This window comes from Callithrix jacchus, chromosome 10, assembly GCF_049354715.1.
Source record: "Callithrix jacchus isolate 240 chromosome 10, calJac240_pri, whole genome shotgun sequence".
NCBI lineage: Eukaryota > Metazoa > Chordata > Mammalia > Primates > Cebidae > Callithrix > Callithrix jacchus.
Genome location: NC_133511.1, coordinates 28826255 through 28849619, shown reverse-complemented (window position 1 = coordinate 28849619; position 23365 = coordinate 28826255). Strand labels below are relative to the sequence as shown.

General features: G+C 35.7%; 1 protein-coding gene across 10 annotated transcripts in view; it reads left to right on the top strand.

Annotated features, from left to right (window-relative positions):
- The window catches only part of ARHGAP32 (Rho GTPase activating protein 32), a 320343-nt gene that overhangs the window by 152721 nt on the left and 144257 nt on the right, over positions 1 to 23365 (top strand). For all 10 annotated transcript variants that reach the window (XM_035265066.3, XM_035265065.3, XM_078339806.1 and 7 more), the window contains one exon: positions 19308 to 19394. In XM_035265066.3, coding sequence (XP_035120957.3) covers positions 19308 to 19394 — 87 coding nt within the window. The remainder of the gene's footprint in view (positions 1 to 19307; positions 19395 to 23365) is intronic.

Genomic DNA, 23365 nt, shown 5'->3' with positions numbered 1-23365 from the left:
GTTCAGCAAGAAGATTTAAGAATGCTAAACATGTGCATCCAGCATGGGAGAACTCGAATATATAAAGCAAATATTATTGCATCTATTGGGAGAAATAGACTCCAGTGCATTAATAATGGGGGATTTGAACACTACACTCTAAGCATTGGACAAACTACACAGAAAATTAACAAAGACACATTGGATTTAAACTGTACTTAAGACCAAATGCACCTAACAGATATTTACAAAATTTTCATCCAGCTGCTGTAGAATACACGTCATTGGCACATGGAACATTCTTCAGAATACACCATATGTTAGGACACAAAAGGAGTCTCAACAAATTAAAAAAACATTGAAATCGGCCGGGCACTGTGGCTCATACCTATAATCCCAACACTTTGGGAGGCTGAGGCAGGTGGATCAGGAGGTCAGGAGTTCGAGACCAGTTTGGCCAACATAGTGAAACCCTGTCTCTATCAAAAATGCAAAAAATTAGCTGGGTGTGGTGGTGTGCACCTGTAATCCCAGCTACTCGGGAGGAAGACTCTGTCTCAAAAAACAAAACAACCAACCAAACAAACCAAAAAAAAAACATTGAAATCATATCCAGTATCTTCTCAGACCACAAGTAGAATAAAACTAGAAATCAATAACAAGAAGAGCTTTGGAAATTGTGCAAGTACTTGGAAATTAAATGGTATGTTCCTGAATGGCCATTGGGTTAAGGAAGAAATTAGAGAGGAAATAAAAAGATTTTTTGAAGCAAATGAAAATAGAAACAGCATTTCACATCTTATGGGCTACATCAGAGCAATGCAGTGAGGAAACTTTATAATAATAAACATGTACATCCAAAAAGTAGAAAGACTTAAACAATCTAATGATCCACCTCGAGGAAGTAGAAAAGCAAGAACAAATCAAACCCATAATGAGTAGAAGGAAAGAAATAAAGATCAGAGCAGAACTAAACAAAATGGAGACTAAGAAAAATACAAATGATCAACAAAATTAAAAGCTGGTTTTGTGAAAAGGTAAGCAAAATTGGCCAAACTGCTACTTAGGTTAACCAAGAAGAAAAAGAGAACACCAAAATAAACAAAATTAGAAATGAAAAATACACATTGGCTGGGCGTGGTGGCTTATCCCTGTAATCCCAACACTGTGGGAGTCTGAGGCAGGAAGATCATTTGAGGCCAGAAGTTTGAGACCAGCCTGGCCAACTTGGTAAAACCCCATCTCTACTAAAAATAAAAAAACCAGCCAGGCATGATGGGTGTGTGCCTGTAGTCCCAGCTACTTGAGAGGCTGAGACAGGAGAATCACTTGAACCCAGGAAGAAGAGGTTGCAGTGAGCCAGGATTACACCACTGCACTCCAGCCTGGGTGACAGAGTTAGTGAGACTCTGTCTCAAAAAAAAAAAGAAAAGAAAAATTGCATCTGATGCCACAGAAATACAAAAGGTCATGAAACTGTCATGAACTATACAGTAAGAAGCTGGAAAACCAAGAATAAATGGATAAATTTCTGGGCACATGCAGCCTCCTAAAATTGAATCAGGAAGACTTAGAAAACCTGAACATACCAGTAAGGAGTAATGAGATTGAATTAGTAACAAAAAGTCTCCCAGTGAAAAACTCAGGAATGGGTGGCTTTACTGCTGATTTCTGCCAAGCTTGCAAAGTACTAACATCACTCTCCTCAAACTATTTCAAAGAATTGAAGAGGAGAGAATTCTCCTTAACTCATTCTGTGAGGCCAGCATTAGTGTAACACCAAAATCAGAAGCCTACAGACCAATATTCCTGACAAACATAGATGCAAAAATACTTAAAGTACTTGCAAACTGAATCTAACAGCACATCAAAAATAAGACACCATGATCATGTGGGATTTATCCCAGGGATTCAAAAATGTTTTGACATACACAAATCAATAAACGTGATACATCACATCAACAAGCTGAAAGACAAAAACCATAGTTTCTGCTCAACGACACAGAAAAAGTTAGGGTCAACAGTCTTTTTGTGATAAAAATTCTTAACAAACTAGGAATAGAAGGAACATACCTCAACATAATAAAGTTCATAAATGACAAACCAACATGTAACATCATATCGAAAAGGGAAAAGATGAAAGCTTTTCCTCTAAGAATTAAAACTAGATAAGGATGCCCACTTTTACTACTCTTATTCAGCATAGTACTGGAATTCATAGCCAGAGCCATCAGGGAAGACAAAAATAAAAAAGCATCCACATTGGAAAAGAGGAAGTTAAATTGTGCCTCTTTGCAAATATCATCTTACATTAAGAAAAATCTAAAAGACTTTACTAAAAAATTTTTGATCTGATAAATTCCATAAAGTTGCAGATACAAAATCAACATCCAAAAATCAGTAACATTTATATACACCAGTAGTGAAATAGCTGAAAATGCAAAGAAGAAGGCAGTCTTATTTATAATAACAAAACAAAAAGCAAACCTAGGAATAAATTTAGCTGAGAAGGTGAAAGATTTCTACAATTAAAACTATGTAACACTGATGAATGAAATTGAAGAGGACACAAAAAAATGGAGACATCTCATGCTTATGGATGAGAAGAATTAATTTTGTTAAAATGATCAGACTGTCCAAAGCAATCTATAGATTCAGTACAATCTGTATGAAAATGTCAATGTAATTTTTCACATAAATAGAAAAAAAAAATCCTATAAATCCTTTTTTATATGGGACCAAAAAAGAGCCTAAATAGCCAGTGCAATTCTGAGCAAAAGGAACAGTGCTGGAGACATCACACCACTTGTCTTCAAAGTATACGACAATGCCTTTGTAACCTGAACTGAATGGAAATGGTACAAAAACAAATACGTAGAGTCATGGAATAGAGTACAAAACCCAGAAAGAAATCCATGTGTTTACAGCCAATTCATTTTTTTATAAAGTAGCCAAAAACATACATTGACAAATGGCAATAAATGATCATCAATAAATGATGCTGGGAAAAGTGAATTTTCACATGTGGAAGAATGAAACTAGACCCGTCTCTCATCATATAAAACAGTCAATCCAAAATGGATTCAGGACTTAAACATATGACCTGAATCTATAAAACTACTGTAATAAAACAGGGAACACTTCTGGATATTGGTCTTGGCAAAGATTTTATGGCTAAGACCTAAGCACAGGCAACAGAAACAAAAATAGAACCTTTTGCATAGCAAGGAAACAATCAACCGAATCTGAACAGATAACTGGTGGAGTGGGAGGAAATATTTGTAAATGATATTCCACAAGGGAGTTATACAAGGAATTTGAACAACTCAATGACAAAAACAAAACAAACAAAAACCAAAAAAAAAAAAAAAAAGGAAACCCACAAATCTCATAAAATAGTGAGCAAAGGATAAGATTAGGGTTCTCAAAGAAGATACACAGATGACCAACAGATACGTGAAAAATACTCAACATCAGTAATCATCAGGGAAATGCAAATAAAAAACCACAAGGAGTTATTATCTTACTTCTGTTAGAATGCCTATTATTTTGTTACCAAAAAATAATAGATGCCAGTGAGTATGCAGAGAAAAGGGATCTATTAAACACTGTTGACAGGAGTGTAAATAAGTACAACCACTATTTAAAACCGTATGGAGATTTCTCAAAAAACTAAAAATAGAACTACCATATGATCCAACAGTTACAGTACTGCATATGTATCTAAAGGAAAGTAAATCAGTGTATCAAATTGATACCCGCATTCCCATTTCTATTACAACACTATTTATAATAATAAAGGTATGGACTCAACCCATGTGACTCTGCACAGACGAATGGTTAAAGTATGGTATATATATGCAGTAGAATACTATTTGGGCACAAAAGAGAATGAAATTCTGTCATTTGCAGCAACATGGATGGAACTGAAGATCATAACGTGAAGTGAAATAATGTAGCCACAGAAAAAAACATTGCATATTCTCACTGTATTTGGGATCTTAAAAATTTGATCTAATGGAGGTAGAGAGTCAGAATAACAGTCTGAGAAGGGAGAACGTGATGAAGAAGTTTGATTAATGGGAAGAAACATGCAGTTAGATAGAAGGTGTAAGTTCTAATGTTTAGTAGCAGAGTAGGATGACTATAGTTAACAACCATATATGTATATTTCAAAGTAGCTGAAAGAGAGATCTTGAAATGTTTCCAACACATAAAAATGGCCAATACTTAAGATGATGGAAACCCCAGATACCCTGATTTGATAATGACAGTTTCTGTGCTTTTAACAGAATATCACATGTAACTCACAAATCTGTAAAATATTATGTATCAATTTAAAAATTATGCATTCAAAGACACTATCAAGAGAGTGAAAGGAACTGATCGAATGGGAATAAATATTTGCAAATCATATATCTGAAGCCACTTATATGTAGAACTACTACAACTCAACAACAAAAAAATCAACAACCCACTTCACATATTGGCAAAGGGCTTGAGCAGATATTTTTCCAAAGAAGATATACAGGTGACCAAGAAACACATGAAAATATTCTAGTCTATTCATTATTGAAATGTCATTTTAAACTTACCTAGTGTTTTTGTAGAGCTATTTATCCCTTCAGTTCTGTCATGTTTGCTTTATATATTTTGGTGATCTTTTACTTGGTACTTCCATGTTTACAATTTTTATATGTTTTTCATCAATTTTATCATTTCATCAATATTCAATGTTCATTTTTGTCTTAATATCTATTTTGTCTGATATTAGTATAGCTACCCAGGTCTTTTTGATTATCATCTACATGGAATACAATTTTTCATCTTTTTATTTTTAATGTATTTGTTTCTTTGGATCTAAAATGAGTCCTGTAGACAGCAGGTAGTTGGAGTGTGTCTGTTTTTAATCCATTCACCATCTTTGCCTTACGATTGTTGAGTTTGCTCTATTTACATTTGTAGCAATTACTTGTAAAGAAGGACTGCTGTTTTGCTCTTTGTTTTCTATATGTCTTACCGTTTTTACCCCTCATTTTCTGTTACTGCATTCTTTCTTACTTAACTGAATTTGTGACATGTTTTGATTATCTTCTCATTTTTTCCTGTGTGCATTTTATATGGCTGCTATCTTTATGGTTACCACAGTAAAAGAAGATATACAAGTGACCAACAAACATGTAACATGTTAAAATTATAACAGTTTATTTTGAATTTATGCCAACTTCAATTTCATACAAAATCACTACTTTTGTACAGCTCAATCACCCTCATTAAGTTATTGATGTCACAAATTACATCTTTGTATATCATGTGCCCAGTAACATACATTTATAATTATTGTATGCATGTGTCTTTTAAATCATGTAGAAAGCAGAAAGTGAGGCTCTAAACCAGAGTCTCAATATTACTAGTGTGTCTTTGCCCATGTATTTACCTTAACTGGAGATCTTTATATCTTCATATGGCTTCAAGTTGCTGTCTAGTGTCCTTTTATTTCAACGTTAAGAATTTTGTGTATCCTTTCTTGTGGGGTAGATCTAGTGTTGGTCAACTCTTCTGGTTCTATTTTTATTTTCTTTTTTTTTTTTGGTGGGGGGAAATCTGTCAATGTCCTAATTTCTCTTTTATTTTTGAAGGATGGTTTACCTGTATATAGGAATGTTAGTTGACTGGGTTTTTCTTTCAGCATTTAAAATGTATCATCCCTCTGCCTTTTAGCTTCAAGATTTCAGCTGAGAAAATAGCTTATAATGTTTTTGAGGATCACTCATATGTGACTAGTTGCTTCTTTTTTGCTGCCTTCAAGAGCTTCTCTTTGAATTTATCTTTTGAAAATTTGATTATAGTGTGTGTTGATATGGAACTCGTTGGATTTTGGATGTGCACATTTATATCTTTCATCAAATTTAGAATGATTTCAGCCATTATTTTTAAAAACATTTGCCTCTTTCTCCTTTTTCCTTCTTAGAATTTCATAATGCAAGTGCTGGTCCACTTGTTGTGTTTCCTAGGTTTTTTTAAGCACTGATTAATTTTTAAAATATGTAAAATATTATGTATCAATATTTAATAATAATATAATTTAAAATTATTTTTTCTTTCTGTTCATTACATTTTATAATTTTACTTATCATTAAGATGACTGATTCTTCTTCCTGCTCAAATCTGTTGTTGAGCTATCTGGTGAATTTTTGTTTTCTTTTTCAACTCTTATTTTAGATTGAGGAAGTACATATGTAAGAGTATTTATTGCCTGGGTATATCATGTGATGTTGAGGTTTAGGGTACAAATGATCTCATCACCCATGTACTGAGAATAACACCCAAGAGTTAGTTTTTAAGTATTTTACCCACTGCATCCCTCTTCCATGTATTATTCCCCAGTATCTACTGTCACCATCTTTATGTTCTTAAGTACCTGATGTTTAGCTCCTACTTATAAGAGAGAACATATGTTATTTAGTTTTCTGCTCCTGTGTTAATTTGCTTAGGATAATAACAACTGGCTGCATTTATGTTGCTGCAAAGCACATAGTTCTTTTCTTTTCATGGCTGTGTACTATTCCATGGTATGTATTTGTCATATTTTCTTTATATAGCTCATGTTTGATGGGCACCTAGGTTGATTCCATGTCTTTGCTATTGTGAATAGTGCTATGATGAACATTTGAGTGCAGGTGTTTTTTTGGTAGAAGAATTTGTTTTCTTTTGTATGTATATATATCCAGTAATGGTATTGCTGGGTTTAATGGTAATTCTATTTTAAGTTATTTTGAGAAATCTCCAAACTGCTTTCCACAACGGCGGAACTAATTTACATTCCCAACAACCGTATATAAGCATTTCCTTTTCTCAGCAGCATCACCAACATTTGTTGTTTTTTGTCTAGTCAGACTTTAGTTGTAGTTATTGTACTTTTTGGCTTATTGTACTTATTAATATTCTCATTTATTCATACATCAGTTTCTTCATTTCTCTCATTTCTTTGTCCATGGTTTCTTTGAACTTTTTGAATGTGTTGAATACAGTTAAGTCCCATGTACAGACTTCTCAGGTACAGTTTCTGTTAATTTACTTATTTTTCCTCTGATGAATCTGTGCTTTCCTGTTTCTTTGTATACCTTGTGACTTGTGTGGCATATTGTGCATTTGAATATCATAATATATTAACTCTGGAAATTGGGTTTCCATCTATCCTTAGAGTTTGGTTTTTTTTAATTGTTCATGGTTGCAGTTGTGTTTGTTTAATGATTTTTTTTTTCCAAACCATTTTAGTGAAGACTATACTTCTTGTCATATGTACTCAGTAATGTCTTTCTTCTTTTACGTTGTATTTAGGTAGAGTTTTGTCAGGGATTTTTTTTTGAATGCCAGGAATGAAAAATAAAAAATGGCTGGGTGCGGTAGCTCACACCTATAATCCCAGCACTTTGGGAGACTGAGGTGGGTGGATCATGAGGTCAAGAGATGGAGACCATCCTGGTCAACATGGTGAAACCCCATCTCTACTAAATATACAAAAAATTAGCTGGGCGTGGTGGCGTGTGCCTGTAATCCCAGCAACTCAGGAGGCTGAGGCAAGAGAATTGCCTGAACCCAAGAGGCGGAGGTTGCGGTGAGTCAAGATCGCGCCATTGCATTCCAGCCTGGGCAACAAGAGCAAAACTCCATCTCAAAAAAAAAAAAAAAAAAAAAAAAACCAACAAAAAAAACAAAAACCAATAAAAGCCACATTATTCAGTCTTTCCCTATTGGCCTTCTGTACTGGAGTACTCATTCAACACCTAGTGAGGCTGTTTACAGGTCTGCCTTAGTCTTCCCTTCTTGTTACACTTATCTTAGAGGTCAACTGGAGGTGAAAACTTAGGGACTTCTTAGCTTTTTGTTAGTATGTGTCCTACCCTGTGCATGTGCATGGCTTTCAAAATGCTTTCATATACCCAGGCACTTTTGAATGCTGTATTTCCCAGAGACCCTTTCTGCTCACCTTTTCCTCCTAGATTTTAGACTGTCCACTTTATGTCTCAACTATAATTTTTGCTCAGAATAGCTGTAGAATTTTTGTTTGCCTTACTGTATTTTTAAGCAGTGTTTAATGCTTTTCCTTCCTGAATGAGTTCCATGTTAGGTGAAATGTAGGTAAGCACCTTGCATCAGTTCTTCAGGTAGCTTCTTGACAGGTTAGAAGAGACAGACAATAGTTTGTGAATAGGATCTTTCTCTTCCTTCCAGACCCAGTGAGGGCTGGCATCATCAAGATTACTGCTGAGCCAGAGAGTGATTGGGGCAAGCACAAGTAAAAATGCTACAAGCTTTCCTATTTTGAAGTTCCTTTTTTCTTGATTCAGTGATCTCTTGGTTATTCTAAACACTTATTTTCTGTGTGCTGAGAAGGTTGACTCTGAGAAATTGTGCTTGTTTTTTGTGATTTTTGGAGGGACTAGAGCTTGTAGTCACTTACTTTACCATTTTATTGACACCATTTGGCCATCTTCTTTCTCTTTTAGTTTTTTCTTTTCTTCTTATCTCCTTGCTTTTTTTTCCCTGAAGTGTCCTCTCTCCCTTTGCCTTCCTCTCCATTTCTATGTAGAGAGATTTATTTTATTTTCTAGTCTTAATTTCTTTTGAGGTTATTGACATTTAAAAATTATATCCTCTTCCTTCTGGTTTGGAAACCAGAAAATAGAAAATATATATTATTTTTCTATTCTTTTATTGGCTAAAATTAAATTTGTCACTCAAATACCTAATTTAAAGGCTAAATTTTTTTCAATATCTCTAACCGATTCTGTCTTACAGTATCAGCATTTAGAATGTTTTAACTGTGATCATCTTTCCTCCATGTTATTGTTGTTCAGGATGATAATTCTATCTTTTTATCTTTCATAATTAAATATTATTATTACATAGCTAAATTTGTTTGGATTTACAAACTTATTTCTTGAATTTCTTGCTCAATATTTCTACCTTACTTCTCAGTTTATTCTCTTAGAATCCCTTTTCTTCTAAAGTACATATTTTGGAAAATTTTTTTGGTGAGATTTTGTTGGTGGGAACTCTTCAGTTTTTGTTCGTCAGTAAATGCTTTTTTTGGCTCTTATTTTTACATGATAGTTTAGGTATGAATAAAGTCTTGGTAAATCTCTTTTCTCAGAACTTAAAGATGTCCTTAAACTGTTCCATCTGTTACTGTTGAGATGTTAGGTGTTTTATAGTTACTTAGATATTTCCTATTTCTGGAACTGTGTATTCCTTCCTGGGTTTTTATCTGTTACCATTTCTCTTTAGCCTGAAGAACTTGTTTTAGATTTTCTTGTTGGACAAGTCTGCTGGAGACAAATTCTTTTAGATTATTTTTATTTGTGAATGTTTTTATGTTGCTTAATTTCTGATGGTTATTTGCATGAGTTATATTAATAGTATTGACAACATTTCTTTCAGCACTTAAAAAATGTTTTCTTTTTGTCTTCTCCCCTCTCTTGTTTCTGGTGAGAAGTCAGCTGTTATTTATATTTTCCCCCCATGAGTCTTGTATATTTTTTCTTTATAGATTGAAAGTTTTTCTCTTTATCTTCCCTTTTCAAAATTATGATTTTGATATGCTTAGTACTGATTTATTCATTTAGTTTGGGGTTCACTGAGTTTCTAGATTTTGAAGTTGATGTTTTCACATATTTTGAAAAGTTCTCACCTGGTATCTCCTAAGATGTTCTGCTCCATTCCCTCTTATGTCCTGGTATTCCAATTGTATTTATGGTTATCTGTTTGACATTCTCTTAGAGAACTGAACTGTATTGTTATTTTGTTTGTTCTTTTTTTCTCTCAGTGTTTTAGTATGGATACTTTTTATTGACCTGTTTTCAAGTTCACTGACCCTTTCATTTACTGTTGCCAGTTTGCTCTTAATATCTGATATAAAAATGTCATTTTTAGCTTATTCTATGGAGTTTTTTTTTTTTAGTTTCAATCTCTGCTGGATTTTTCATGTTTTCTTTTGACCACTCTTAAGTACCACACATATGTGGAATCAAGTATCTGTTATTTTGTAATTGGTATATTTGACATTAGCACAGTGTTCATCCCTGTTGTAGCATATGTCAGGATTTTTTTCTTTTTAAAGGCTGAGGCAGAATAATAATTTCATTTTTCATGTTGGTGTACATGTGTAAATATATGCACCACATTTTGTTTGTCCAGTCATCTGTTGATGAACATTGGGTTATTTCTACTTTTTAGTTATGATGAATAATGCTTCTATGAACATGGGTTTACAAACAGAGCCTTTTTGAGACTCTGTTTTGCCTTTTTGGGGTACATACCCAGAAGTAGAACTGCTAGGTCATGTACTAATTCTCCTTTAGGTTTTTTGAGGACCACCATTCTGCTTTTCATAGTGGCAGTACTGTTACCACCAACAATGCACAAGGGTTTCAGTCACTCCAGTTTGAAACCAGCACTTGCTGTTTTCTCTTTTTGGATAGTAGATGTCCTAATGTGTGTGAAGTGGTATCTCATTGTAGTTTAGATTTGCATTTCCCTAATGATTAGTGATTTTGAACGTCTTTTGTGTGCTTACTGTTCATTCATATATCTTCTTTGGAGAAATGTCTGTTCTCCAGTATTTTGGCCATTTTTAAATGGTTGGTTTGTTGTTGTTGTTGTTAAGTGATAGGAATTCCTTCATTTTGAACCAATGGGTCTCACTGCAAGAGCCTTTGAGATAGGTGTCTTGAAGACAGGATACCAATGGGTCTTGGTTCTTTACTTAGTTTGCCACTCTTTTTCTTTTAATTGGGGCATTTAGCCCATTTACATTTCAGGGTTAGCAGTGATATATGTGTGGATTTGATCCTGTCATCATGATGTTAGCTGGTTATTTTGCAGACTTGTTTATGTGGTTGATTTATACTGTCACTGGTCTGCTTACTTCAGTGTGTTTTTGTAGCAGCTGGTAACAGTTTTTCCTTTCTATATTTAGTGCTTCCTTCAGGAGCTCTTGTAAGGCAGGTCTGGTGGTAATGAATTCCCTCAGAATTTGTTTGTCTGAAAAGGATCTTATTTCTCCTTTGCTTATGAAGCTTAGTTTCACCAGATATGGAATTCTGGGTTGGAATTTCTTTAAGAATGATGAATATTGGCTTTCAGTATCTTCTGATTTGTAGGGTTTGTGCTGAAGTTCTGCTCTTAGTCTGATGGGCTTCCCTGTGACTGACCTGACCTTTCTTTCTAGCTGCCTTTAACTTTTTTTCTTTTATTTTGACCTTGGAGAATCTGATAATTATATGTTGTGGGGTTGATCTTCTTATGAAGTATCTTACTTGAATTCTCTGCATTTCCTGAATTTGAATGTTGGCTTTTCTAGTTAGGTTGGGGAAGTTCTAATGGATGATATTCTGAAATATGTTTTCCAGTTTGGTTCCATTTCTTCCATCTCTTTCAGGAATACCAGGAGATTGTAGATTTGGTCTCTTTACACAATCCCATATTTCTTGGAGTTTTTTTTTTCCATTATTTTTTCTCTATTCTTGTCTGCCTGTCTTATTTCAGAATGCCTGTCTTATTTCAGAATGCCTGTCTTCAAGCTCTGAGATTTTTTTCCTCCTCTTGGTGTATTCTATTAGTACTTGTGATCTTGTGATTACATTATAAAATTCTTGTAGTGTGTTTTTCAGCTCTATCAAGTTGGTTACATTATATTCTATACTAGCTATTTTGTCCGTCAGCTCCTGCATTGTTTTATCATGCTTTTTCGCTTCTTTGGATTGGGTTTTAATATACTGTAGCCTAGTGATCTTCATTTCTATCCATATTCTGAATTCGAATTCTGTCATGTCAGCTATTTCAGGCCACTTCAAGACCCTTACTGGAGAGGTGATATATTCATTTGGAGACAAGAAGGCACTCTGACTTTTTGAGTTTTCAGTGTTCTTATGCTGATTCTTTCTTATCTTTGTGGGCTTGTCTATGGTCAGTCTTTTAGGTTGCTAGCCCTTGTATGCTTTTTTCCCCTTTTTATCCTATTTGATAACCTTTCAGGTTTGATTGTGTTATAAAGGGTATTCAGCTGACTGGTTTCATTTCTGGAGGTTTATTTGGGGGCCAGTGCTCTGCTCCCAACTCTTGGACTGTGCACTCTAACTCTGGGGGACCTGTGTCGGGTCCATACTTTGTTTTCTGTCTCCTTGAGATTAGGAATCCACTATGTCAGTGGGAACCAAAGTGCTCCTGGACTGCTGGTCACTCCACTCCAATTGGTGGTGGTGACAGTCAAAGCCTTTCATAGTTTGGTGATGCTGCAGCAGAGGGCTAGTGGGTGCCAGGGTGCTTGCTTCCCTGTGGGCGTTCACCACAGTGGCAGAGGCAACGCAGCTGGGGCATGGGTGGGGGCTCCCTGCTGGTTATTGTGCACGCAGTTATGCTGGAAGTGTGTTGCCTTGGGGGCTGGGAGCTGGTGGGTACAGGTTTGGGTGCCTTTTCTGTCCTCCACAAGCAGAAGTGCTCACGCAGGTTGGGTGAGGATTCACTTTTCTCTGTGCTGTGTTAGCACAAGGGCAGGGTACAGGCAGGATTGGGGCTGCCTGGTTCTTTGCCCACCAAGGCTCCATTTATAGTGGCAGTCGGCGGGTAGAGGTAGGATGGATTGCACTCCTGTGCAGTGGTAGAGAAAGGAAAGCAAAACCTTCCCGCAGTGACATGTGCCAGAAAAGTGATAATGGGGAGTTGTCATGGCCTCAGGGGAAGCTGCCAAATGGGTGTGGGCTGATGCCTGGTCATAGGTGCCACCCTACTGCAGCTCTCCACAGGTTGAACATGGTCCACCAGTACAGAAGCTATGATGCAGCCCCCAGGGCATGGGAGGCTGCCCTGCAAGCAGGTGTGGCCAAGCTGGGTCTTCAGGAGAGGCCAGCGCACCAAGGGGTGGTCAGATTGGACCAGCCCCATCTGATGGGCAAGACCGTCTTTCAGAGATGAGGTCCAGCAGTTCCCCTTGAACTAAAGTCACCTATGGTTGCAAGTTGAGCCTAGGGGCATGGCCATTCCTAAATGTGCTCTACTACAGATGCTCCTGCATCAAACCCTCTGGGCTCCATATCAGCTGGCTTGCTGCCCCTACCACTTCCCTAAGGAGCTATCCCTGCCAATTCAAGTGTCCATGGTGGTTGAGGGGGTCTCTTCCTGCCGGGGTTTCAGAAGCTTGTGGTGAGAGCAGGTTGCTCCTTGCCAGTTCAACTCAACTGTTCCCCTGGAGCCGTTGGGGTTCAGGAACGAGTCCTGGTGTGGTGCACAGTAGTCCCATGAAGAATTCTGATCTTTCTCCCCACTTCAGCCCAGCTTCTGTGCCTTCTATCTGTATATTCTTGGTGCCTTTCCTCTGAAGGGACACCATAAATAGTAATGTGTTAAAAGCACAGCAGTCATCTCGCTCTCAGTGGGAGTTGTCCTACCTGGCTGCATGTAGTCAACCATCTTGCTCTCCCCCACCACTTATAATCGTTATATCTTCTTTGTGTATTGAACCTTTTATTAAAGTATGACTTTCTTTTTTGTCTCTGAACTTTTTGGTTTAATGTTTGTTTTATTTATTTTTTGTGTAGTCACCTCCACTCTCTTTTGGTTTCAATTTGCATGGAATACCTTTTTCCATCCTTCCGCTTTCAATCTATTTGTGTGTTTGGGTCTTAAGTATATCTCCTGTAGACACCATAAATAGTAATGCATCACTTAACAACAGGATTATTTTCTGAAGCATATGTTATTAGGTAACTTTGTAGTTGTGAATATCTTTAAAATGTTCTTAGAGTCGGTATAGTCTACTATACACCCAACCTATCTGGTGTAGCCTGTTGCTTCTAGGCTACAAACCTGTTCATTATGTTACTCTATTGAATACCATAGGCAGTTGTAACATAATGTAAGCATTTGTTTGTGTATTTAAACATATCTAAATGTGGAAAAAGTACAGTAAGAATGTGGTTTTATAATCTTACGGATCCACTGTCATAGATGAAGTTTGTCATTGACCAAAATGTTGTTATGGTGGCACATTACTGTAATTGAATCATGTTTCTTTGTTATTCTGGCAATCTTTGTCTTTGATTGCAGTTTATTTTCACATTGAAAGTAATTATTGATAAAGAGGGACTTCTCTCATTTTTCTGTATGTTTTCTGTATACCATAAAGGTTTTTTGTTCCTAATTTCCTGCATTATGCTTTTTAAATGTATTTAGTTGATTTTTTCTTTTGGAATCTTTAAATTTCTTTCTTATTTTCTTTTGTTCACATTCCATAGCTATTTTTTATGGTTGCCATGAGGATTACATTTAATATTCTAAAGTTATAACATTCAAATTTGAATTTATGCCAGTTTAAATTTGTTAACATAGAAAAACTCTGCTCCTGTAATAGCTCCATGATCTCCTCTTTTGGTTGTTGTTAGCACAAAATCACATCTTTATACATTTTCCTGTTCTAAAACATAAATAAATAATTCTTTTAAATGTATTAGCCTTTGAAATGATATAGGAAAGAATATGGAATTACAGACTAAAGTTAAAATAATGCTAGCCTTTAAACTAATATTTTTCTTTTAAGTATTAGTCTCTTAAATCATTCAGATAACAAAGAGTGGAGTCACTTATCATTGTATAGTAATAAATGCTTTTATAATTACCCATGTATTTACCTTTATCGAGTTCTTCTTCATGTGGCTTTGAATTAGGAGAGAGAGAGAGAGAGAGAGAGAGAGAGAGAGAGAGAGAGAGAGAGTGTGTGTGTGTGTGTGTGTGTGTGTGTGTGTGTTTTAATTTATTTTACCCTGCAGTACTCCCTTGAGAATTTCTGTGTGGCAGATCTAGTGGTAACTAACTCCCTCAGCTTTTCTTTATCTTGGGACATCTGAAGGTGGGATTTTAAAAAATCTGGGACCATCTCCCTTACTTTTTAAAAACAGTTTTGCTGGTTATAGGATTATTGGTTGACAGTTCTTTTAGCACTTTGAATATGTTGACCTGTTGCTTTTTGACTTTTAAAGTTTCTGATGAGAAATCTCCTAATCTTATTGATGATCCCTTGTAGGTGTTGAGTCATTTCTCTCTTCATTCTTTCAAGATTGCCTCGTTTTTGTATTTTGAACATTTGGTTATCAGATGTCTTAGTGTGGTTCTCTGAGTTTATCTTACTTCCATTGAGCTTCTTGGATGTTTATGTTCATGTCTTTTATCAAATTTGAAAAGTTTTGGGTCATTATCTTTTCAAATAATCTCTTTGCCCCCTTTTCTCTCTTTTCTTATTTTGGGACTCCTACATATGTATGTTGGTTTGCTTGAGGGTGTCCTATGGGTCCCTTAGGCTCCGATTACTTATCTTCAATCATTTTTTTCTTCCTGTTACTCAGATTCAATCATTTCTATTGTTTTATCTTTAAGTTAACTAATTCTTTCTTCTGCCCACTCAAATCTGTCTTTGAATCCCTCTAGTGAATTTTTGATTTCAGTTATACTTTTCAGCTACACAATTTGTTTCTGGTTTCTGAGCTTTTTATCTCTTTATTTATATTTCTGTTTTGTTTATATAATGTTTTCTTGACTTTTCCACAACTTTCTTTAGGTCTTTGCACATCTTTAAGATAGTTGTCTGTCTAGTAAATCTACTATCAGTTCTTTTTCAGAAACAGGTTTTATTTATATTTTTATGTAAATAATTTGTAGAGATGGGGTTCTGTCTATGTTGTCCAAGCTGGTGTTGAACTCCTGGCCTCAAGCTGTTCCTCCTACCTTAGCCTCCCAAAGCACTACATTACAGGTGTGAGCCACCGTGACTCATTTTGATTTATTTTTTCCTTAGAAAGGTTCATACTATCCCATTTCTTTATATGCCTTATGATTTTTTTTGCTTTTGAAAAATGGACATTTGAATCTAATAATGTAACTCTGAAAACAAGATTCTCCTCTTTCCCCAGGGACTGCTGTTTTTGTTTGTTTTTGTTTTTTTGATTGTCATAGTCTGTGTCTGTGCCAAAGATAAGCCTGAGATGGAACTTAATGTCTTCATAGGTCTTTTCTAAGCCTGTACCTTTCACTGAGCATGTATGGTCACGTTCTAATTTTCTCTATATGTGCAGTTGCTTTTGAATGTCCTAGTCTATTACATTCTCCCAAAGGAGTAAAAAGAGAAAAATCAAGGGGACTAGGAAGGAAAGGGGTGATGGCCCTTTAGGTCTGCTGGAAGTCACTTTAGCCAGAGGAGCATGGGCCTGCAAATAGTGGAGCTAGGTGTAATGGACACATCCCTATTTGTCTGCACCTCTGTGATCCAAAGTAGTGATTTTCAGTCACAGGAAAGATGTCTGAAATTTGGAGGCAGTTCTTTTGGTCTCCCTTGGCTCTTGTAAGGTATGTGTATGCTGCTCCAGGAGTATGTGCACAGCTAGCTGCCTGCTATTGAGTGGGGGAGGGGGGAATAGGGAGCTGTTATTGTATTAAGTGCTGATGTTGACCAATGTGAACTACAGTTTCCCATTCAAGCCTTTCCTTGGAAGTTGCAGACCTTCAGTAGATACCAGAGTTGTCAAAATCATTACACACCAGACAGCTTTTGCCAGTGCAGTTATTGTCTAGGTGGAAAGATTGAGTTCTGGTGCTTCTGAGTCTGCCATTTTCTCAGAATCTTCTCTTTCTCATGTGCTTTTGCGTATTGTCTGTTTATTGAACTGTATTTTAGAATCTCTATTATATTTAATGTACATTCTCTTTCTTACTATTTTTGTATCTGAACCATTTCTGTGTCTGCTTTTACCCTTGCCTCTCATGATCATGTGTCACATTTTCTTGCTTATCTATGTGTTTTGTAATTTTTTCATGTGAACTACATAAAAGACAGCTGAGACTGAAGTCAGTAAACTTACCTCCAGGAAAGGGCCTGTCTCTTCTTTCAGTCTGTTGGAGTGAGGTGCTACATGAGGCTGATCTGTGTTTGTTATAGGTCTAATCTTTTGCAACAACTTTACTTTGATTGAGTTTATCACTACTTTAAATATTTTGAGGTTAAGGTTCAAGGTATCTTTCACAAGGAAAATTGAAGAGTGGTGAAATGCTGAAGATGTCTTTGTGCTTTGCTTTGAAGCTCCAAATCTTCTGAACTGAAGGAGGACATGTTCTTCTCTGTCTGAGTGCTTTCAGAGGGATATCTCCCAGTTCTCCTTTCCTCTCTGTTTCACTGCCCTGCCCCCAGTCTTGGGAGGTAAGCTGCCTTGTGCTTGGGGGAGGCTTCCCATAGTTCACAGGTTCATTCTGTCAGTTCTTTTCCTCTTCTCCAGCCTTTGGTTTACTCACTCGATTCCCCTGTGGGAATCAGTTGATGGATGAGTGTTAAGTCTTTGCTACATGGAGCTCCTTTTAATTTCAGTTTATCACTTTAGTTTATATTCAGTCACTCAAGGTTTGGCTGGTTTCTCCTTACCCTGTCTAACATAGATTCTTTTTTCTCTTGTATCTCTGCTAGGCATCCAAGCACATCTTTGAGTCTTTTCTGTCTCATGAAAGTGTTGTCACTTTCTGAAAACTAGTTCATGTATGTTTCTTTTCACCCTTAATTGATTTCTTTTTTAAACTATACTTTTGCCATTCATCTGGCTTTTTTGGGCTAATGTGAGAATGATTGTTATCTTGTGCACAACTTCTACTTAATATCCGAAGTTAAAAAAAATACTGTGTGGGCTGGGTGTGGTGGTTGCTCAGGCCTGTAATTCTAGCACTTTGGGAGGCCGAGATGGGCAGATCACGAGAGTTTGAGACCATCTTGACCAACATGGTGAAACCCCATCTCTACTAAAAATACAAAAATTAGCTGGGCGTGGTGGCACATGCCTGTAATCCCAGCTACTCAGGAAGCTGAGGCAGGAGAATTGCCTGAACTGGGAGGTGGAGGTTACAGTGAGCCACGATCGTGCCTCTGCACTCCAGCCTGGGCAATAGAATGAGACTACATCTCAAAAAAACAAAAAACTTTGTGATACTGCTTTCCTCAATAGAGAATACAGCTTCATCAACCTTGTATTTCATATAATATTAATTATAATGGTATATTACATTTATTAAGTATTAGTTACCTGGGTGAATACTGTCCATGAATCATCTCATTTAAAACCCACAGACTTGAGAATACATAATATTGTATTATCCTAATTTTCTAGTTGAGACCCTAAGCAGGTAGGTCAATAAGACATGGCCTGTTATAAACACTTTTGAACTCAGGATGTCCATCTCTGGAACCCCGTTTGCAAATTCACATCCAAAGGTGGGGCAGGTGTATAACATAAGTGAGTAAAGCAAATGGGGTATAAGAAAAATAACAAAGCAGGTAGCATGATGAATGACAATTAATACTCAGCCTAGATACTGGCAAAAAACTACAGGGTAGGTAGTTCTGTGACAAACTTTCTTGGAGAATATATACCTCATTTAAAGACGATGGTCATTTCTCAGCTGTAGCTAATTGTAGGTCCAATCTTCTCTATTTTCTGGTATTTTCAGTAGAAGCCAGAAATCTGTATTTTTCACATGAAACTTCTTAGCTTTTACATGTCGGTAGCTGGTTTAAATAAAAATAAAAGGCAGTGTGCAGACATATATGGTGAATTTTTTTTTTTAATTTTTAAATTTCAAATCTTTGTGGATACAGAGGGGGTTTATATATTTGTAGGGTACATGAGATGTTTTCATCCAGGCATGCAATGTGTAGTAATAGCATCATGGAAAATGGGATGTCCATCTTTAGAGCGTTTATCCTTTGTGTTACAGATAATCCAATTATACTATTTTAGTAATTTTATGCTGTACAATTATTACTGACTGTAGACACCTTGTTGTGCTATCAAATACTAGATCTTCTTCATTCTATTTTTTTTAAACTTATTAACCATTTCCACCTCCTCCCCAGTCCACTACATAGTGATTCTGAAATTAAACATGTCCATAGGCCCAACCTGTTACCTGGGCGGCCAGTTTTTTATCTATGTAATAAGGTCTGAGCTCTTTTAAACTGTTAAGACATGCTATCTCTCAGTGCTTAGTTTCATGTATGTACTAAATAGATTAAGGAAGTGAAGACCCTTAGATGTAAGCTATACACACAATTCCTAGATATATATATTTTATCTGAAACCCCAAGTTCTTCATCTGTCCTAAGCAATAAAGTTCTTGTATAAGATATGTCTCACATTAAGCTGATGCTTACCTGGAGTTGATGCTTCAGGTATTAAGAATGCTTAGTTTATTATTCACTAATCATAACTTTCCCTCTCTTCTCCCTTTTTTCTGTGATGTAGCTTTCACTTTCAGAAGAACAGAATGAAGTAATGAAAAATGGCTGTGAATCTAAAGAGCTGGTCTACCTCGTGCAGATTGCTTGTCAGGTGATTTTGTGGATGTATTCTCCATTTCATATGAAATTAAGAATTAGGTTAAGTGATAATTAAATTTCTTTCTATAATGTGATTGGCCTAAAGGATTATAACCCACAGAAAAATACTTATATAATACTGAAATGAGATTATGCAATAATGACTATTGTAAGAAAATAAATGGTATTTTAAAACGAAAGTAAATATATTCATACAATACCACATGGAATGCAGAGTTGAACATTGAAACTTGCATGTCTCCTTTTTGCACTTTTAGAAAGTTCCTAAGGGTTTTGACACTTATAAGTAAATAGCAATGACTGTGATAATCAAGATGTTTTGTTTTATTCTTTCTCACAGTCACATTGACATTTCTACATGTTCTCAGAGTTAAAGCAATCTATTTAGAAGGATTTGTTTTATAGATATTTAATCTGTACCCTTAAGTGAAAATACGTTTATTCAGACTAAAGGAAAGATGTTTATTGATTATTAGAGTAAATGGGTCAGCTGTTGATCACACGTTATTACAAAAGAGTAGATTATGTTGTCTCTGCTTCAGAAGCACACTTTTTCTAACCAAGACTTTAAGTTTCCCTTTGGTGTAACAGTAGGATATATGCATGTTTTTTGTAGCTTGTTATTTCTTGACTTTTAATATTAGAACTTTTTTGAAGGTTAAGATTATGATTTGCTGTTAATGAAACTTAAAATACATCATGTGTAGCATTGATTATTTCCTCCATCATGTAAGCACTTAGTATAGTTCTTTTATTCACTTATTCTGCATTCTTTGAGCTTTTTGCCTATTGGTGAATTAGTCATTGTAAAGAAAGTGTTTAGGAGAAAGACTTTCTTCTATACAAAATTTTCAGCTTTCTTTGGTAGAGAGTAAGATATGAGCATTTATATTTTTTCTCAAAAAGTATTACTCATGTACCTGAAGTTAAATGATCTGAAAGTCCAATGCTTTTATCATTTGTGATATAGTGAAGTTTTTAGTTCTGGTCACCTTAAGGAAAACCTTTCAGAATTAAATACGTTTACTTTTATGTGTCAGAGTATAGGATTGGAAACCAAATTTTAGCTTGTATATATACAATACTACTCACATATCACTTACATATAAGTAAGATGGCCAAATTCACATATTGTTTACATATGTTTATTGTATGTAACCTCAGTTTCTTTAAGGATGTAGGGAAGCTCTTAATCACGGAGTTTCATATTTCATAAAATGCTTTCATTTGGTGAGTTAATTTTTAAGTGAAAATATTGAGTACATTTACGATAAGTTATTACTAATAGTTGGATGAAAGCCATATCTTTTTATCTAGAGTACATCGTTGGTATGTCAGGAATGAATTTATTAATCCCTCTACTACCTCTTCTTCTCACCATTAATTTCCGTATGCTTGGAGAATGCAAATGTTCTGATTCTCATGAACAAAACATAACATCAGAAATATCTGTGCTGTTTTTTTTAAATGACCTTCAGAAGGCCAGCAATGGTATTTTGGTACCAAATATTAAAATGTGTACCAAATATTAAAATGTGTATATTCATGTACAGTATTAGTGACCTAGATAAATAGGTAGTTTACTGGTGTAAATATCTTGTCAAACTGCTTAAAAAATTTCATACTACTTGGTATACCATTTATTATTATTAAAGTAGTAATTTAGTGCATTGTAATAATACATTTGCACCTGTTCTTTGCCTTATCGTATGTAATCATTGATACATTCCCATAGTTTACCCCTGTATTCTTGCCATATTGTGTTAGCCATGAGCCATGTTAAACTAGAATCATGCTTTTTTATCACTGAGAGAGAAAAAGACACACAATTAGACCTTCTAATTTTGCAAATGAGGCAACTGATGTCCAAATTACTGAAGTGGCTGTCCTAAGCTGTGTTGAATGTTAGCAGCGGGGACTACTGAGGATTTCAGTTTCTTGACTGCCAGCTTTTTCTGTGTTTCCTTGGAATTTTCAGTCTATAAAAAATTTGAGAAATTGCTTAATCTTCAGATAAGATCATCGTTATACACTGATGTAATCTGTTTTAGAAGCTACTTACTACAACTTGTATATCTCTGCCAGTTTCTACTTTTTACTTGACATTCTTTTTATTTAACCAAAATTCTTGGTCCTTCATCTTACTCCTTTCTTCTCGTGTTCTGTTAGCTTAAAAAGTGACAAATCGAATGGCTGTAATCCATTTTTCTTTCTGTAAGTTAAGTGATACTGATTTCTTTCAGTCTTATCTTGGAAACTTTGAAATGTGTTTATGCCTGCCCTTAAAAGTTTTTATTTCTTTCAAAATTGTGAGCCCGGAAATGTAAATTGTCTTCCAGTTTACATTTGGAGCCTTCAAATCTGGGGCCCCTAAGGGAGCACTGAGGCCAACTGGGGACTGTAATCTTAATGATAGCAAAAATATTTAAACAGCAAATACAGCATGGACCCAAAGCAGTGGAAGTGTGTCTTAGCTGAATATTAACCCTGGATGAAATTCTCTCTATGACGTCTTGAAGAATAGGTTTTTAATGCTATAACTGAGCCCGCAACTCCCTCTCTTTTATAGTAATTATTAGAATTATATGTTGTGCCGCAGATATCCCCTTTCTTATCTTTTTATTCTGTTCTCTGAGTAAACAAACAAAAGTATCCGTTGGGAGAACAAACAGATCAGCTACTGTGGATGAGGAGCGTTCTCAAGAAAGTTAATGTATTTAGTTTGAAATTAATGGAAATTAATAAAAATTCTAGTAATCTCAGGAATACATCACAATAGATATAAAATTTACTAATTTTAAAAGGCCAAAATTGGCCGGGCGCGGTGGCTCACACCTGTAATCCCAGCACTTTGGGAGGCCGAGGCAGGTGGATCATGAGGCCAACAGATCGAGACCATCCTGGTCAACATGGTGAAACCCCATCTCTACTAAAAATGCAAAAAATTAGCTGGGCATGGTGGCGCGTGCCTGTAATCCCAGCTACTCCGGAGGCTGAGGCAGGAGAATTGCCTGAACCAAGGAGGCGGAGGTTGTGGTGAGCCGAGATCGCGCCATTGCACTCCAGCCTGGGTAACAAGAGGGAAACTCCGTCTCAAAAAAAATAAAAAGGCCAAAATTAGATAAACCCTGACACTAATTATATTCAGCTCCACTACACAGAATAAAACATTATGAGTTTAACATCAGTGTCACCAAATCCTAAAAGTATTCCATCTTCTATTGATTTATTCCTTAGCAAATAAGCATTAGCTTTTAAATGGTCACTTTAAAATGACAAATTTAAGCCCAGCTGTGGTGGGAATTTATTCTACATGTGCTGTAGTAAAAATCCTGTTTTTATCTTTTCCTTCTGTAAGTATAGTTTTGTTGGTATAAGAAAACTTATTGCTTAATAAAATACTTAGGATTTTAATGTTTCACTGTCCACTTTGTAGTAGTTGACATTAATGGTTCCTATGCAAGTTAGAGTGTATTAACTACCTTTGTATTTTAATCATAATTCATCAATATTTAATAGTTTGGCTTTTCTGAAGATCATGTATTTTATAAATATATACAGTAACCTGAAGGCTCTTATGGTGGGTAGGGTAATCACTTGGTTTTGGGGGAATGCTTCCTTGCCTCAGAGTATCTCCTTTATTCTAATGTTCTCACAGTTGAAATTCCATCATCAAAAATACATTCCTTGGTAATAAATAACTCCTTTTCCATCCAGGGCTTAGAAAATGCTATTAACTATAGGAGTGAGGGTACATATTAACATTTATAGAACATATGTGTATGAACAAAATATATAGGCAGATTTCCAGGATTTTTGTTTAAACCTCATAATGCTTCTGTGAAAGGTAGATGTCATTATTCCCATTTCGTAGATGAGTAAACTGCTGTTCATTGATGTTGAGTAACTTGCGTACATTTCTGTATTTAGGATAGGGCCAGGCTGAGATTTAAATCAAGTTTT